The sequence below is a fragment of the Pristis pectinata genome, chromosome 8 (genome assembly GCF_009764475.1).
Source record: "Pristis pectinata isolate sPriPec2 chromosome 8, sPriPec2.1.pri, whole genome shotgun sequence".
NCBI lineage: Eukaryota > Metazoa > Chordata > Chondrichthyes > Rhinopristiformes > Pristidae > Pristis > Pristis pectinata.
The window spans coordinates 67,951,834-67,970,852 of record NC_067412.1 but is presented as its reverse complement, the minus strand read 5'-3'; the positions used below and the strand labels follow the sequence as shown (position 1 = coordinate 67,970,852).

Sequence of the window (19,019 nt, the reverse complement as noted above, 5' to 3'; positions counted from 1 at the left end):
GGAAAGAGAAAATGAGTCAACGTTTCAGATTTGTCAGGAGCGCAGGCAGCATCTATTTCCTCAGCTGCTGCCAGACCTGCTGAGTGTTTCCAGTATTTTCTGAGTTCAGTTGGAGATTTATGGGCGCAAGAAAGCTATCCGCGGGAAAGTTTTGATTTCAGGGCGATAGAAATTGAGCTTAACTTCGCACAGCGTTAACTGCATGGAAAGATTCACAGAGATGGCTCAGACTACAGTTCCCAACATTCACTGGGGATCATGTGTCGTGACGCAGAACCGGAGCGCCGTCTCTCGACTGATCAGCAGCGGCAGCGTGAGCATGGCAACGGTGGAGGGGGCAAAGAAACCGGTGTTAGAAGTGGTAAGAATAATGTTTCATTCACTGGAAAAATAACCTTGTGTGCAGACTATTTGTAGTGTAACACATGCAAGAGGAGTACTCTTTCTGAACTAATGGTTAGACGGAATCAGTACTACAGATGTAGGCCATTTGGCGCTACCAGTCCATGCTGGTGTTAATACTCCCCATTATTATTCCTCCTGTACACACCGCCTCCACTTAAATGCAGCGTAACCATTTGTTCGACGTGGCAAATATTCCACGGTTTTACCATTCTTTTGGGAAAGGCAAAGTTAAGTTGGATCTCTTAGTGGCTACCTTGTGTTTATGCTCTCTTGTTCTGGACCCAACAAATTTCTACACACTTATCTTTTTGAAATAAAAATAAACAATGCTGGACGTATTCAGCAGATACGGCAACAGCTGTGGTGAAGCAACCAGCTGATGTTTCATTTTGATCTAAGTATTAACTCTTGTTTCTGTCTGCATTAGTGCAGTTTAACCTGCTGAATATTTCTGTTATTTTTCTATTTATATTTCAGATTCCAGTATTTAAAGTGTTTTTTTTCTTGGTGATATGACTTCTGTTGTGTAAAGGTGTAGAAGGACACAGGCCTAATGCAGACAATTAGGGTTAGTGTAGATAGGCGTCATAGTTGGCATGGACAAGGTGGGCCAAAAGGACCTGTTTCTGCACTCTACTCTTCTATAAGTTTATCCAAGAGAATGTAGCAGAGGTGATGTTGATAGGAAATGGTGATGTGGATGTTGGCGTTGGTGCTTTGGAGAAATAAGTGGTAGGTGCTTCGGTGAATACAGAGGACGATAAACAGATTGAAGCAAAGCAAAAACGTGACTTATCTTATCTTGTTCTTATTCTCCCCCCTCCCCGGGTGCTCCAGCTTCCTCCTACATCTCAAAGCCGTTTGGACTGGTATTTTAATTGGCCACTGTAAATTTTCCTTGGTGTGTAGGTGGAATTTGGGGGGTGGGGGGGGGTGGTGGTTTGATGGAAATGTGGGATGAATAAAATGTAGGATTAATATAAATGTGTGTTTGATGGTTAGCATGGATATGGTGGGCCGAAGGGTCTGTTTCCATGCCTTATGGCTGTACGCCAAAAATACTATGGCTATAAGAGCAGATAAGGAGTTGGGTATTTTGATACGCCAAAAACCTTTTCACCATCTAGAAAGGGCATCGGTGACTGTGACAGAATTCTCTCCACTTGCCTGGGTGTGTTCAGCTTTGATAACTTTCAGGAAGATTAATGCCACCCAGGAAAAAGGAGCCCACAGCTCATCATGGTTGATTGGTATCCAACCACCAAGCATTCACTTCCTTCACTACTGGCACAGAATGGTTGCTGCATGTACCACTTACAAAGTCCATGGTAGTTACTCGGGCTGCTCCTGCAGCACCTCCCTAACCTCTTGATCCCTACCATCAAGAGGGATAAGGGCATTATCTGCAGGTTCCTCTTCAAGTTTCACACCATCCTGATTTGGGAATATATTGCCAGTGCATCATCGTCAGTGGGTCTAAATCTTGGAACTCCCTATCCAACAGCACAGTGGGAGTACCTTCAGAAGGACTACAGCAAGACAAGGTGGCAGCTGACCATGACCATCTTGTCGAGGGCAATTAGGGATGGGCTGTAATACTGTGTTTGCCAGGGAAGCCTAGATTCGAAAACATGAATGAATAAGAATTAGGAAGAGGCTGTTAGGGTTCTTTGTAGCCCTCTTCATTAGAAGGAGCAGAGATCATTCAGACCATTTGGGTGAAGTAAAAGGTGTAGAAAGACTGTTCATGAAAATAGTAATGTTGGGGTCGAAAAGTAGGTTGGATAAGGCTGGACAAGGGGAGGAAAATAAAAGGAAGAATTAAGGTACATAGAGAAGGAGAAGATTGACAATTAGTTTGTTTTGTTTTTGGGTCTTTTGAGGTTAATAGAAGTGGGCTGTGCAAAGTTGGGGATCCTGAGGCTGTGGTCTAATAGCATGTTTGAACCTGGATGCTGCAAGTATATGAAGAGCAAGATTGGAGTGAATGCAGAAGAGAAATTCTTTGGAGCCAATGTTATGCCAACATTTCCTAATAAAAAAGAATTCGAAAGGATAAGGGGCCAGAAGCTTCTCTGAAACAGGGAAAAAGAATCCATAATTTCACGTAGAATTTCAAATCCGAGCATTAGACTGAGATGTGGCTGTGAAGGCAGGTTTTAGTCAATCAGCTATGAGAATGGAAGCAGGAAAGGGTGAAGTTGGGCAAAGCAAGAGAAAAATGGAAATCCTATCAGAGAGCAGTGGTGAGCAGAACTTCAGGGTACACATTCCTAAAAGACAAGGCTTTCAATACATGCATCTTGAAAATTATTTATCAGCCGGTGGTCTTAAGCATTTAACTGAGATTTTTTTTCCATATTGCACCAGCATCAAGACTCTGTTATTGGTTTTGGAATATTGCTGATAGTTCACCATATTGGTTTTGATTTTAGCCTTGGCCAGCATGCAAGACTGAGCAGGTCTGAAGTCTGGGCCATTTTAACTCCCAAACCACCTTTTATTTTTTTCTTCTTTTAAAGTCAGTGAAACCAATGCAATGGATGCTGGGCAGTGCTTGCAAGGTGCTGTTAGGGCCATTGTCTCTCCATCATCAACATTCACCACTCAGGACACTTACACTGGGGCTATGTGGGTGGTGATTCCACCATCTTCTCTTCCTTAGAGGGGCTAGTAAAATGAATAGCTAGGAACTTTCCTTAACATTGGATGCATCCTTTGTCAAAACCCGTGGATATAGAACCCTTCAGGCATAAGTCTATACTTCCTATTTGCTGGAAAAAAGGGCAAATAGAGCTTCTGTCATCCTTTTTGTATTCTCTGCAGCTTCATGTAGCATGTAGTGTTTTCACTTGATCCTCTGCTTCTCTCCCTTTAGCTAGAATGTGGTGGCTATGATTCTTATTTTTTAATAGACTTATGCACTCCCTTGAGATTGTTAATGACAGTGCAGCAACTGCAATTAGAAGCAATTATTCCAGTAAAATTGAAGCATAATTTCTACTAAATGCCTATGTTACTCAGCTATGAATATTAATTTTCCTTAATCCGTCATTAAGGAAGATGAGTATTCCTTTTGTGTAATTTTCAACCTGCCATTTTCTGCCTTGCAATATAAATCAAGGCCAGTGGAGTTAGTGTTGGTGCTGACTCCAAATTAATGTAAGCTCTTAAATACATTCTACAACTCCTAACTGAATACTATATCTGTATGAAGCTCCTGATTATTCTCTGTTTAACAAACTTCTTGTTTGTGGTGCCACATCCCCCTTAATACCGTGTCCCTTTAATGGTATTGAAAAGACTGTAATGCAGTAATGTGTAACTTTTTGAAAATCCATGTACACAATGCTCACTTACTGATTTTTTTTTAATCAAGGAGGTTTCTATTTTCCTTCAAGATCAGTACTCATGTTTAAATAGTTTCAAGATCTATGCACTTGGGCTCTATGCTGTGACATAGACCAGACCAGTTACTTGTCTGGTGGAGAGGCTTCTGTTAGCTTTATCCTGGTTAAGGTCCTGGAGATGCTTGTTGTGATCAGTAAGTGTTCACTGTTGACACCTTGCAATTGAACAGTCATCCTTTTTGCTGTTTTTCTCATGGGTGGTGAGAGGTAAGAATCAGTATCGTCTTATGTTAAATGTTTATTGTCTATACCTCCATCTGTTTCAGGTACAGGCAGAAGGTTGTGATGACTCCAGTGTTACATTCGTATTGCATGATGAGGACCACACTCTTGGAAATTCCCTACGATACATGATTATGAAGAAGTAGGTAGATTTTCCTTTGTTAAGCCACTTTCTGACATACAATCGTGTTATATTCCTGAAACTCGATTTGTTCACAAGTCAGAACATGTTCCTAATGTCATTGTCCAGTATCATTGACCCAGCTTCCTTACCTGGTGATTCTGATATGCCCTCAGTGCATTCCTTCACTGACCTGTTTCCTAAGTGCCCATAGGGGTCTCTTATCTGTACCTTTTGTACACTTGCCTATGCCCTCAATTAAATCTCAAAACTAAACAATCTGTCACAGCTGAATTTCACTCAACTGTCACAATCCATTCATTCTCATTCTTTAAATCATTGTTACAATTGTTAAAAATTCAATGTGAACTCCTGCACTCATGAATCTCTGAAGGGACATGTTGCATCAGATGTGTGTAAGTGCAGGCGTCTATATGTAGATGAGTATCTGTAGCTGGAAACTTAAAGTAGAAGAAAGATTAAGCTAAAGAGTCATTCTTCCATAAACATCGCCATCCAACCCCTCCCTCTACAACTTTGGCTTAAAAGTCAAATCCCTATGGGTGGTTATGGCAATCATTACCATTACAAGGTTTGTTTTGTATGAATTTTTAAACAAACAACAAAATAGTGATTAATATTTACTCTCCTTAACTATAATTGGAATAGAAAATAGTCATTGTTTAATTTTAGTAGTTGCTGTTTTTTTTACATGATCATAATGTGCACTGATGAGAAACATTGAGAAATTATCTCTTTTGGACACTGGAATTAAGCAATTATAAGACCAGGAAGTTAATGGCTTTCTCACAGTGATTTCTTTCCCTCTCTCTCTACATGGACACCAGCACTATTAGTTATGTGGAGAATAAAACTATATTCAAAATTAAGGGGAATAAAGCAAATATTTGTGCACTTTTTTCCTTTCTGATTAATTAATAACTGCAAATAACAACAGTTGATTTAAGAATACAGGGTTTAGTTGGTTCCACTAGAAAAATAGATTGAAACCATCTAATTCCATGTTTTAAGAGCAAAATACTACAGATGCTTTAAATCTGAAATAACAAGAGAAAGTGCTGGGGATATTCAGCAGGTCAGGCAGCATCTCTGAAGAGCAAAACACAGTTAACAACTCAGTTTCCTCATCTTTCAACTGAGTAAAATAGTTTTCCATTGCAGAGAATGGTGGAAGGAAAGGTGAAAGCAGCAGCGAAGTCCAGCAGTAAGATTCACACCAGAAGAGACTGAATGACAAAAGCAGTGGTGGCATCATCTGAAAGGGTGGTAACAAAACATGGGTTTAGAGCATATGTAATAGGAGTCATCAAATGAATTCTGAATTTCCATTTGCATTCGGACAGCAAACCTAATGGGGGTAATTTTATCTTGACTTTGTGGCTGATGTGAGGCTACCACGTTGATGCAAAGACAGCTACTGTAGAAATACTTCCCAGCTTGTGGACTAGTGTAGATTTTGCAAGAAGCTGTAGTCTTATAGGTTACCACCTGATTTTTCACTTAATGGTACAAGGGAAAAGCATTGTTTGAGAAATGAGCTAAGAAGGTCTTGGGTCAGTTGTCAGCTGATTATTTTCAAATATAGCCTGATATTATTCACAAGAACATAACATGATTTCTCTCTTTGGTGTCTGGAGAGAGAATCAAGACAGCAGCATTTGACTTTGCAAAGTTTATATAAAAATAATTAAAATCAAGAATATACTCTGTATTTAATTGACATATTTTTCGGGAATTGGATGTAATAATACCAGTGAGCTGTTAGCATTCATGTTGGAATAGAGTAAATCGAACAGCAACCTCAGATGCCATCACCAATGATTTTAAATGTAGAAACCAGGCTGTGCTGTTGCACTTCTCACTGATAACCCCCACTATTGAAGTAACTCCATTGGTGTGAATATGGTGTCCTGGAACATCAGTTCCACACTGAAAAAGGTTGAAACAAATTTATAGTTGAGAAGTAATAAAACTTGTACAAAGAAGGGCCAAACGCAGGAAATTGGGACCAGCTGGGTGACACCATAGTTGGCATGGACTGGTTGGGCCGAATGGCCTGTATCTGTGCTGTATTGCTCTATGCTCTATGATTAAATCACGAAGAAAGAGTTTGACTGTACTTCCTTACAGGGAATTGCAGAGGAAATCCATGAGTACTATAAATGAACAAAAATACTTCAGTTGAAGTCAAGAAATTATCTTTTGCAAATAGTCCTTCAGCATACTGAATTGTTTTATAGTTTGAGTACAAATTGCTTTATATATGCTGATACTTCTTAATACTAGTGTTTTTTGTTTCAGCCCAGAGGTAGAATTTTGTGGCTACAGCATCACTCATCCGTCAGAAAGCAAAATTAACTTTAGAATTCAAACAAGAGGTAATTCCTGTATATTATTTCTATGAACTGCTTTAGAATTTTGCAAGTATTTTGTTTTGTGTTTTATTTTTCTGACTTGTATGCATTGTTATCTCACTCAAGTCAAATGAGATAACAATAACATGCTTCGACAAACAGTATCACAGAGTCACAAGATGGATCTGATGAGGGAGGAGGCAAAATGGCCCATTAGCTGACTAGAGGAGAGGCCATACTGGACGTGGTACAAGGCAATGAGCCTGATCAGGTTTCAGATCTCTCGGTGGGAAAGCATTTTGGAGACAGTGACCACAACTCCTTGACCTTTATGCTAGCCTTGGAGAGGGACGGGAGCAAATGATATGGGTAAGTATTTAATTGGGGAGGAGGAATTATGATGCTATTAGACGGGAACTTGGGAATGTAAGTTGGAAACAGATGTTCTTGGGGAAGTGCACGACAGAAATGTGGAGGTTGTTTAGGGAGTACTTATATGGGCTTCCGGATAGGTTTGTCCTATTGAGGCAGGGTAAGGATGGTAGAGTGAATGAACCATGGTTGACAAGAGACATAGAATATATTGTCAAGAGGAAGAAAGAAGCTTACCTAAGGTTTAAGAAGCATGGATCAGACAGAGCTCTGGAGAGTTACAGGGTAGCCAGGAGGGAGCTTAAGAATGGACTTAGGAGAGCTAGAAGTGGCCATGAGAAGGCCTTGGTGAGTAGGATTAAGGAAAACCCCAAGGTGTTCTACACGTATGTGAAGAATAGGATGACTAGAGTGAGGGTAGGACTGATCAGGGGTAAAAGAGGAAATGTGTGCCTGGAGTTGGAAGAGGTAGCGGAGGTCCTTAATGAATACTTTGCTTCAGTATTCACTAGTGAAAGAGACCATGACATTTGTGAGGATGGAGTACAACAGGTTGATACGCTAGGGCATGTCGACTTGAGGAAAGAGGATGTGCTGGAACTTTTGAAAAACATTAGGATAGATAGTCACCAGGGCTGGATGGGATATATCCAAGATTATTACGGGAAGTGAGGGAAGAGATTTCTGCACCTTTGGCGATGATCTTTGCGTCCTCACTGGCCACAGGAGTAGTGCCAGATGATTGGAGGGTGGCAAATGTTGTTCCTTTGTTTAAGAAAGGGAATAGGGGTAACTCTGGGAATTACAGACCAGTGAGTCTTCAGTGGTGGGCAAATTACTGGAGAAGATTCTTAGAAACAGGACTTATGGGCATTTGGAGAAGCATAGGCTGATTAGGAACAGTCAGCATGGCTTTGTGAGGGGCAGGTCATGCCTCATGAGCCTGACTGAATTCTTTGAGGATGTGACAAAGCATACTCTGGTTCCTTTCAGATGCTGTTGATATTATCATTTTGTAAAACACTGCCTCTCACTCCCTTTGTTGGTATTAGTACTCTCCCTAATCCTTTAATCCATTATACTCTTAATGAACTGTTTTATTCCCTTGCTTTTTCCCTTAAGAATCTTAAAAGCTTGAGCCTTCCTGCTGTCTTAAAATTTCCTGTGTGAATCCCTCTTGTCCTCTTATACATCTCTATCCATAGCTACAAAGACACCTTCTATTTCTTCCCCCATCATCTTCTGTCAGGAAGGCCTCAGGGCTCTCTGCTTCTTTCTGGATAACAGACCCAATCAGTTCCCCTCCACCACCACCCTCCTCTGTCTGGCAGGACTGGTGCTTACCCTTGACAACTTCTCTTTCAGCTCCTCAGATTTTCTCCAGGCCAAAGGTGTAACTGTGGGGCCCCAGTTATGCCTGCCTTTACGTTGGCCACATGGAGCAATCCATGTTCCAAACCTACACCGGCAACGCTCCCCAACTCTTTCTCCGCTATGTTGATGACTGCATCGGTGCCACTTCCTGTACTCGTGTGGAGCTCATCAGTTTCATCAACTTGGCTATCAACTTCCACCCTGTCCTCAGATTCAGTTGGTGCATCTCCAGCACCTCTCTCCCCTTTCTTGATCTCTCTGTCTCCATTTTGGGAGACAGATTATCCATGGACATGTTCTACAAGCCCACTGACTCCCACAGTTACCTCAACTACACCTCTTCCCACCCTGTCATTTGCAAGGATGCAATTTCCTTCTCTCAGTTCCTTTGTCTCTGCCACATCTGTTCTCATGATGAAGCTTTCCATTCCAGGACATCCAAGATGCCCTCTTTTCTTTTTAAGAAAATGGGTTCCCCCCCCACCCCCACTGCTATGGATGCAGTCCTCACCTGCATCTCTTCTGTTTCCTGCATGTCTGCCCTCACCCCATCCCCCTCCCAGACATAACAGGGATAGAGTTCCCCTTGTCCTCATCTACCACCTCACGAGCCTATGCATCCAACATATCATTCCCTGCAACTTCTGTCATCTCCAACAGGCACATCTTCCCCTCCCTTCTCTACTTTCCAGAGGGATTGCTCTCTCTGTGACTCCTTTGTCCATTCGTCACTCCCCACAGATTTCCCCCTCCAAGTACTTATCCCTGCAACCTCACTAAGTGTTACACCTGCCCCTACACTTCTTCCCTCACCACCTTTCAGGTCCCTAAACAGTCCTTCCAGGTAAGGCAGTCCTTCGTATGTGAATCCATCGGTGTCATTTATTGTATCTGGTACTCCCAGTGTGGCCTCCTCTACGTCGGTGAGACCTGATGCAGATTGGGGGAGTGCTTCATCGACCGCCTTCACTCTGTCTTCTGTAACGGCCAGGATCTCCCGGTGGTCAGCCATTTTAATTCCACTTCCCATTCCCACATTGACATGTCTGGCCATGGCCTCCTCTACTGCTAGATGCAGATTAGAGGAACAGCACCTCATATTCCACCTTGGTAGTCTTCAGCCTGACGGCATGAACATTGAATTCTCTAACTTCCGGTAATCACTCCCCTTTGTTTATCCACCCCCCCCCCCCCCCTCCCCCCTTATCCCACTGGCCCCATCACTCCTTCTCAATCTGCCCATCACCCATGCATTCCTCCCTCTGGTTCCCCTCCTCACCTCCTTCCCTTTACTCCATGGTCCACCGTCCTCTCCTATCAGATTCCATCTTCTTCAGCCCTTTGTAACTTCTACCTATCACTTCCCAGCTTCTTACAACATTCCCACTCTCCCCCTCCCTCAACTGCCTATCATCCCCCTCACCTGGATTCACCTATCATCTGTCAGCACTTGCTCCAGTGCTCTTTCCCTCCCCACCCCACCTTTTTATACTGGCTATCTCCCCTCTTTCTTTCCAGTCCTGATGAGGGGTCTTGACCTGAAATGTCGACTGCCCATTTCCCTCCATAGATGTTGCCTGACCTGCTGAGTTCCTCCAGCATTTTGTGTTGCATCTTCTATTTCTTTGTGTAGTTTTCAGGAGGGAATTATACAATTTTATTAGGTTGACCCTAAGTTATCATCCTCCATCACATTTTCACTATTGCCTATCTCTTGATGAAATTGCCTTGCCTGTCTGTTATGATTCATACTTGTCCATGAGAATTTAGCTGATATATCCCCTATTCCTGCCCTTATACAGTGATCTCTAGAATATTCCAACGTTCCCACATGCTATTCCTAATCAACAACATCCAGAGATAAGGGGATCACTTTCTATATATGTGGCTGACATGATTACAACACAAATACTTCTCTTGATTCTTTGAGTTCTCTCTGCTATCAGAGTACATGTTTGATAGAAACCACCAGATGATCTACAGCTGTTTCCAACTGAACATCAAAAGGGTCAATTCAATATTTTCAACTTGCATATGAAATCTTCTCCCTTGCATCTGCTACTTGCTTCCTTCGCTGCCAATTGTTCAAGCTGAATCAGATTGCATTAACTCTTTGCATGTGTTTAACCCTTAGTTGAATGCTTAATCCTAGTTCCTAAGCCTCAATGTTCTGTTTTCCAGTGTTCTGTAATACAATCCCTATGTATCTTTATTCAAATATCACAAAATTAAAGATGTGATCGTTCCAATTTCTTTCTTGAAAAAGTTGCCTCCCAAAATCAATGTTTTATTTTCTCATCCCAACAATGCTGAAGTACTTTGATCATACAGTTGTTGCTTCATTCTGGTTGAGTTTAGCTAAATCAGCAGTAATGCTGAAACTCTTTGACTTAATTGTAGGTACGACTCAATACAATACTTCACAATCCATTTTTGCTTGCCCATTGTATGCACTAAATTATTTCTTGCATAAAAAAGATACACATTGCCATGCTGGTTTACAAAATTGTAGCCAGCAACAAATCTAAATCTTGAGGCCACAATTCTGTTTCAGTCTGAGAGATACACAGAGATGGCTTAAGTTAAATAACTTTTAATACTAATTAGTGCAGATATTGGGGAGGCTGAATTTATGAAAATGATTGTGCAAACTTCTGCATTGAAGAATAGTTCAGAATTTAACTTTTATTCGTAATTGGTACCGATGGTGATACACATGGCAGAAAAGAGATCTGTCTTACTTTGGTTTCTAAGCAAATGATCAAACTTGCAAGGATATGCTTTCACATTTTGTCAAAAATGAAGTATGCAGAGCATATGTTGGACTCTAAGCCTTTATTTGTCATTTATTTTCGAACTCAAAAATTCTGTATCATTTGAGAAAGGTTGGTAACTTCACCACTTGCTTTTCTTTCCCTGAACCACAAACCATATTTGGGATTCTATTTGGTCAGTCAATCTGTGAGACTGAATGAAATACTTCCTTCTGAGCCTGGTTATGCTTGGATCTATTCTAAAAGAATATGCTCTGTTTTGTGCAAATCTATAATTGGAAATTTGAGGAAAGAATTCTGTACCCCTTCTTTTATCTTGAATTGTTTTGTAAATGTATTTTGATTGTAAGGTGCACATTGACATGAACTATTGTATCGTTTTGGTTGATTTTTTTAACATCTGATGGCACTGTTGTCAATCACACCAAATGTCAAATAGTTGGTGTTTGACCATTATGCTGGCTTATAACTTGGTTTGTTGCTTCTTAAAGATGAGGTTCTGCATTCCAGAATACTACAATATGGGGAAGGACTTTTTTTTGCCAAAGATGCATGTGGTCATGTGGATTAGAAGTAGGAGTTAGGTCACTTGGCCCCTCAGGCCTGTTTCAACATTTAATGAGATCACACTAATTACATTATAACCTTGAATCTGCATTTCCACCCCCCCCCCACCATAATCTTTCGCCCCTTTGTTTATTAAGTTTCCATCTCCGCCTTAAAAAATATTAAAACTTTCTGCTTCCACTGCTGTTTGAGGGAAAGAGTTCCAAAGACCCTCTGAGCAAAAAAATGTTTTGCCTCTTCTGTCTTAAGTGGGGTGACTCCTTATTTTAAAAAAAACTTCCAATCAGTCTCGATAGTAGAAAGCCATAATGGCACACGCTGCATGCTGTAGTTGAATGGTGAAGCGGGAATGTTAAATCTGCCCACAAAATAGAACATAAACCTTTTAATATTATAATTGTGGAAAAAAATATGAGCAGTGTTAAAATATTTGATGTGCAAAGGTAGGGAAAACTCTAGCATTTAAACTGCTAGAATTGTGAGAAATAGTGAATTGGAGTTGTGGCAAAAGAATCAAAGAGGAGTTAATGGGTATGTCTGAGGTTAACGTGATGCTATTATAGTGCCAGTGACCCGGGTTCAATACCAGCCGCTGTCTGTAAGGAGTTTGTACGTTCTCCCCGTGTCTACATGGGTTTCCTCTGGGTGTTCGGGTTTCCTCCCACATCCAAAGACGTACGAGTTAGGAAGTTGTGGGCGTGCTATGTTGGCGCTGGAAGCGTGGCGACACTTGCAGTCTGCCAACAGAACACTCTACGCAAAAGATGCATTTCACTGTGTGTTTCGAAGTACATGTGACTAATAAAGATAGCTTAGTTTAGAGGATAAATTACTGGATTACAGGGAAATGAGAAAAGGGGAATGGGACTGAAAAGTCTTAGTAAGTTGGTAGGAAAATGTATTGCTGTTGTGCAATATAGTAGGGTAATGCAGAAGTAGTGAATCTCTGGTAGATCATTAGTAATATTTAAGGTGGAGGTAGATAAATATTTGAAAGATCGAGGAATTAAGGGGCATGGGGAACTAGCACAGGTGAGGAGTTGTGGCCAGCATAGATCCGGCAAGATCATACGGAATGACAGGGCAGGCTTGATGGGCCTGGAGTCCAACTTTTGCTCCTATTCTTATGTTGTGGTACTGAAATACTAAGTGGGCATGAAAGAGTTAATTACTCTGTGTTGTGAACTCTTCCAGGGGGAATTCCGTCTATAGAGCCTTTTCGTAGGGGTCTCAATGAACTAATGACCGTATGTCAACATGTACTGAATACATTTGAGGTGAGTCTCATTCCTTTAACTATTTCAGTACTGGTCAGTCTCTGTAGCGAGTGTGGAGCTTACAAGAGGAGGAGCGCGGGAGTTTTGAGAAGTAGCTGATAAGGTAAGAGCTTGAATAGAATAAAGGAGAGGCAGACTCTAGTGGAGCAGCTATTTTGGAGTGGCCAGTTTGAGAGTGGATGTGTTTGAGTTCTAAGTGCTGTATTTGTGGCTAAAGTGCTGAGGCTTTGGCTTTGGTGAAAAGGTGCAGCAGAGGTAAAGGTGAGCACAGGTGATGTCTTTCAACTTCAGTCTTTAGACTTAGTGCACTCAGGGCAGTGGCATGCTCCTCCTCAGGATGTGGGGGATCAAGGAGACTTTGTGTCCTGAGGACTACACCTGTGGGAAGTGCATCCAGCTGCAGCTCCTGACTGACCACGTCAAGGAACTGGAGCTGGAGTTGAACACACTCAGGATCATCTGGGATGCTGAGAGCATCGTAGATAGGAGTTTTAATGAGCTGGTCACACCTAAGGTGCAGGCTGCAGGTAGTTGGGTGACCACCAGGAAAGGTAGAGGAGGTAGGCAGATGGTGCAGGATTCCTGTGGTCATTCCTCTTGAAAACAAGCATACAGTTTTGGATACTGCTGGGGAGGGGGAATGACCATTCAGGAGAAAGTAGCAGCCAGGTCTGTGGCACCAGGACTGGCTCTGAGGCTCAGCAGGGAAGAGTGAAGGCAAACAGGACTATAGTTGGGGGGGGGGGTGGGTGGGGCAGACGAGATTCTATGGCTGCAAAAGGGACTCCAGGATGATGTGCCTCCCTGGTGCCAGGTTCGAGAATGTCTCTAGGTGTTGCAGAACATTCCCAATGGGGAGAGTGAGCAGCCAGAAATTGTTGTGCACATTGGCACAAATGATGTAGGTAGAACAAGGGATGATGTCTTGTGGAGTGAATATAGGGAGTTAGGAAAGAGGTTAAAAAGCAGGACCTTGAGGGTAGCAATCTTGGGATTACTCCCAGTCTCACATGCTACTGAGGGTAAGAATAGGAGGATATGGCAGATGAATGCATTGGTGAAGAGTTGATGCAGGGGGCAAGGATTCAGAGTTTTGGACCATTGGGATCTCTTCTGGGGCAGAGGTGACTTGCAAAAGAGGGATGGGTTGCACCTGAAACTGGAGGGGGACCAATATCCTGGTGGGCAGATTTACTAGTACAAGTGGGAAGGGTTTAGACTAGATTGGCAGGGGCATGGGATCCAAAGCAGCAGTGAGGCAGATATAGGAAGTTGATATAGAATTCAACAACAGTAAGTTCAGTAGACAACACAGGTAGCAGTATGGTAGGGAACAGAGAAAGGCTGTTGGATTAAATTGTATTTATTTCAATGCAAGAGGTTTGACAGGTAAGGTTGATGAACTCTGAGCATGGATCTATGTGGGACTGGGATATTATAGCCATTACAGAAACATGGCTAAGGGAAGGACAGGACTGGCAGCTAAATGTCCAGGAAACAGTTGCTACAGGCGGGATAGAGGTGGAGGAGGAGGAGTTGCATTTCTGATTAAGGAGAACATCACAGTAGTAGTCCGAGATGAAATTACTGAGGGATCATCCAGTGAAGCTTTATGGGTAGAACTGAGAAATAAAAAGGAGATGATCACCTTTTTGGGATCGTACTGTAGGCCCCCTAATAATCAACGGGAATTAGAGGAACAAATACGCAGAGAGATTGCAGAAAGTTGCAAGGATAATAGGGTTGTCATGGTAGGGCATTTTAACTTTCTTAATATAGACTGGGACTGCCATAGTGCTAAGGGCTTAGATGGAGTGGAATTTGTTAAGTGTGTTCAGGAAAGTTTCCTCATGCAATATAATGTATATATGGTCCTACTTGGGTGACGGTAAAACTTGGCCTACTTTTGGGAAATAGGGCAGGACAAGTGACTGAGGTGTCAGTGGTGGAGCACTTTGGGACCAATGACCATAGTTTTGGAAAGGGACATATCTGGTCCACAAGTCAAAGTTCTAAAATGGAGCAAGGCAAATTTTGTTGGTATTAGATAGGAACTTGCAAAAATTGATTGAAGTAGGTTGTTTGCAGGCAAAGGGATGTCTGGAAAATTGGAGGCTTTCAAAAGTGAGATATCGAAATTTCAAGATCCGCATGTTCCTATTAGTGAAGGGAAAGGCTGGCAGGAGTGGGGAGCCCTGGATGATGAGTGATAGAGGCTCTGGTCAGGAAAAAGAAGCAGGCATGGATTAGGTACAGGCAGCTGGGATCAGGTGAATCTCTGGAGGGGTATAGGGGATGCAGGAGTATACTTAAGAAGGAAATCAGAAGGGCAAAAAGGGCAAATAAGATTTTGGCAGAGAAGATAATATAAAATCTCTTTGGATTCTCCTTTCAAGGGAAAAAGAGCGACTAGGGAGACGATCGGGCCCCTCATAGACCAAAGTGGTCATCTCTGTGTGGAGATGGGCGAGGTCCTCAATGAATATTTCTCTTTTTTTTATTGTGGAGAAAGACGTGAAGACTATGGTCCTTGAAATAGTTGATGGGGATGTCTTGGGGATAGTGCACATTACAACAGAGGAGGTGCTGAATGTTTTAAAACATATGAAGGTAGATAAATCTCTGGGCCCTGATCAGGTATGTCCAAGAACACCGTGAGAAGCCGGTGAAGAAATTGTGGGAGCCCTGGCTGAGAGGTATGCATAATCGTTAGCCACAGGTGATGTGCCAGAGGACTGGAGAGTGGCTATTGTGCTTTTATTTAAGAATGGCTGCAAAGAAAAACCTCGGAACTATAGACCAGTAAGTCTAATGTCTGTGGTAGGTAAGTTACTGGAGGGGATTCTGAGGAATAAGATATGCATGCACTTGGGAAGACAGGGTTGATTAGGGATAGTCAGCATGGCTTTGTGCATGGGAGATCCTATCTCTCGAATTTGATTGCATTTTTTTGAAGAAGTCACCAAGGAGGTCAATGAGGACAGGGCAGTAAACGTAGTCTATAAGGACTATAATAAAGGCTTTGATAAGGTTCTGCATGGTAGGCTGCTATGGAAAGTTAGATCACATGGGATCCAGAGAGGGTACATAATTGACTTGATAGTAGGAAGCAGGGGGTGATGGTGGAAGGTTGTTTATCGGACTGGCGGCCTGTGACTAGTGTGGTGCCTCAGGTTGGTGCTAGGTCCATTGTTATTTGTTATCTATATCAGTGATTTGGATGAGTAAGTTTGCAGATGATACTAAAATAGGTGGTGTCATAGTGAAGTTGATTATCAAGAATTGCAGTGGAATCTTGATCAGCTGGGTAAGTGCGCTGAGGAATGGCAAATGGAGCTAAATTCAGATAAGCGTGAGGTGTTACATTTTGGGAAGACAATCAGCATAGGACTTCCACGGTAAACAGAAGGGCCCTAGGCAGTGTTGTAGTACAGAGGGACCAAGGAGTAGAACTACATGGCTCCCTAAAAGTGGCTTCACAGGTGGACAGTGGTGAAGAAGGCTTTTGGCACACTGGAGCATTGAGTATAAAATATGGAATCATATGTTGCAGTTGTACAAGGTGTTGGTGGGGCCACATTTGGAATATAGTGTAAAGCTTTGGTCACCCTGCCAGAAGAAAGATGCCATTTAAGTTGGAAAGAGTGCAGAAAAGATTTACAAGGTTGTTGCTGGGACTCGAAGGACTGAGTTACAGAGAGAGGTTGAGCAGGCTGGGACTTTTTTTATTGGAGATAGGGTGAATGCACACAGTCTTTTTCCCAGGGTTAGGGGATCAAGAACAAGAGGGCATAGGTTTAAGGTGAGATAGGAAAGATTTAATAGGAACCTGAGGGGCAATTTTTTGACCCAGAGGGTGGTCAGTATATTGGAATGAGCTGCCAGAGGAAGTAATTGAGGCAAATACATCAACAATGTTTAAAAGACACTTGGATAGGTACATGGATAAGAAAGGTTTAGAGGGGTAATGGCCAAATGTGGGCAAATGGGACTATGTTAGATGGGCATCTTGGTTGGCATGGATCAGTTGGGCCAAAGGGCCTGTTTTCATGCTATTTAACTGTACGACCTGGCTGAGATTTACCAGCAGAAGGCTGCAGTGTTGAATTTGCAATTATGCAATTTATCCAATAAATAGTGGCTGTGATCATTGTCTCAGTGACTGCACGTTTAAAGTTAAGAGTTTTCCCACTAAAGGAAACTTAGACTGCACAAGGCTCTGAAATACCAAGAAATATTAAGAAGTACACAAAAAAAAGTTTATAGGAACTATAAACTAAACCAATTTGGTGCATTTGCAAAATCTGAAATCTAGCAGCATGATTTATTGCCAGGGCTATGTCTTTCATCCACTTGTTTGCCATCTAATTTTGTATATCTTTGTGGATCTTCAGAAAAAGAATTCTGGTCAGAAATTCCACGATGGTGCAGTGGGTAAACTGACCATAAGAAAAAAAGGAAGATCCTGACGTGCAAAGTTGCATACTGGTGATCTCTAGTGCAAGTGACGCATGCTAGATGAGGGCAGCTTAGGTGGTCCATTTGGATAGCTAATTTTCATTATCAAACTTTCTTTGGAATCTTTATAATTGAGATGGCGATATGGCACAAAGAAAACAAAACATATATTTACATAGTGGCTTTTAAGGTCTCTGGATGTCCAAAAGAATTTGATGGTCAGTTTTTACCGACAGGTATTAAGTCTTTGTCTGAAAATGGACAAATTTAAATTATATTATTGACATGTACCCACTTTTGTATTATAGGCCAATGTCAGCAGATAGCAAAGAAGTTGTCAATAGTGGAAAAAGAAGAAAATCAAAAAGTTTTAAAATCAATTTGGAAATTGAGAGAAATTTGAAAGAAAATCAGCCCGTGGCATAAATTATTTGAAAAGTACCCAGAGTGGTCACTTCTTCCTGTCTTTTAAGAAGCACTCTGTTAACTTCTTTCTTCCTTAAAAGTTCCATATAAATTGATATAAGGACCAAGAAATTCAACCACTTATCTTTGACTTTCTGAAGATTGATTTCCCCTAAGCGAAGTGTGGTACAAACTATTTCTGGGTCAGTCTGGAAATGCAACTAAGTTCATCCTGGAATGCATCATGTAACATTTGTATCAACCTTGGACTGGATGATGTTATTCTACTTGTAATGTTCCTTTTGGAGCTATTTGGAGAAAATTAACCCATGTTATCATTGTTGAGCACACGGAAGATAACTAGGTTTTGATAATGCACCTCTGAATTAAGATTCCTGTCCCATAACCATCTATGATACTTCGCTGCTACATAACCACCCTTGTCTCTGACCTTGGGCTCTGATCCGTACTTACTTAAATGAGACCATATCTAATCCAGCCCCAGTTCTGGCCTGTGGCCTCTGTCTCCCTTTCTCACTCTGACTCCAATTGGAAGCCATGGACCTGACCTCAGCCCTAGATGGCCCATTTTCCACCATGAAGTGGCTCATGACCTATTGAGATTTGCTACTGGGTGTCTTTAACTAAAATAGTTAGTAATGATCCACTGTAGCAGCCAAGCGAATGTCTGGACATCTATCTCTCTGAGATAGATTTGAGAAAAAAAACAGTACAAATAGTGGTAATAACACCATAAACTTTTAACTTAAATGAGATTGTTGTTTTATTAAATTTATAATGCATAACAATAATCTATAATAAAAGTTATATAATTGCTGATAATTGAAACTATATGTATTTAGAGTAAATATTGTCAATGTTGAAATTATTTACTTTAAATACACCAGTTAGGACATGCTTATTTTTTCCAATGAATGCAATAATATGAATATATACTTTCTCAGACTGTCAGCTTGCTGTAAAGCATTCTCCCACTGTCACATCACTGATGATTAATTTCTTCTTTCAGGACAGTGTGAAGGAATATAAAGAGCAGCATAAACAAGAAGCAATGGATCAATTTTGATACAGCATACATAATACTGTACATTTATATATTTTGCAAAATAAACATTAAAAAAAACAAGATATTTTGATAGCTTAAAATGATGCTTATTGAATCTCAGCCATGTCATTTGGATGTAACTGAACCTCTGGATGTTAAGTAAGTAAGTATTTGGATTACCTGACTGATTTTC

The 19,019-nt window shown here is 41.5% G+C and overlaps 1 protein-coding gene across 1 annotated transcript; it reads left to right on the top strand.

The window, feature by feature from the left end:
* Positions 1-51: 51 nt before the first annotated feature.
* Positions 52-18,927, top strand: polr1d (RNA polymerase I and III subunit D). The gene is made up of 5 exons (XM_052021100.1): positions 52-361; positions 4,082-4,179; positions 6,481-6,557; positions 12,815-12,897; positions 18,791-18,927. Exons 1-5 carry the CDS (start codon positions 203-205, stop codon positions 18,845-18,847), a joined length of 474 nt encoding a protein of 157 aa, XP_051877060.1. The 5' UTR covers positions 52-202; the 3' UTR covers positions 18,848-18,927.
* The last annotated feature ends 92 nt before the right edge of the window (positions 18,928-19,019 follow it).

What these genes read in the sequence shown, in the direction of transcription:
- polr1d (XM_052021100.1), top strand. Translation starts at nt 203, where the DNA reads ATGGAAAGATTCACAGAGATGGCTCAGACTACAGTTCCCAACATTCAC. An exon ending in CGATACATGATTATGAAGAA is followed by an intron (nt 4,180 to 6,480) that starts GTAGGTAGATTT and finishes TTTTTGTTTCAG; the next exon opens with CCCAGAGGTAGAATTTTGTG. An exon ending in CTTTAGAATTCAAACAAGAG is followed by an intron (nt 6,558 to 12,814) that starts GTAATTCCTGTA and finishes GAACTCTTCCAG; the next exon opens with GGGGAATTCCGTCTATAGAG.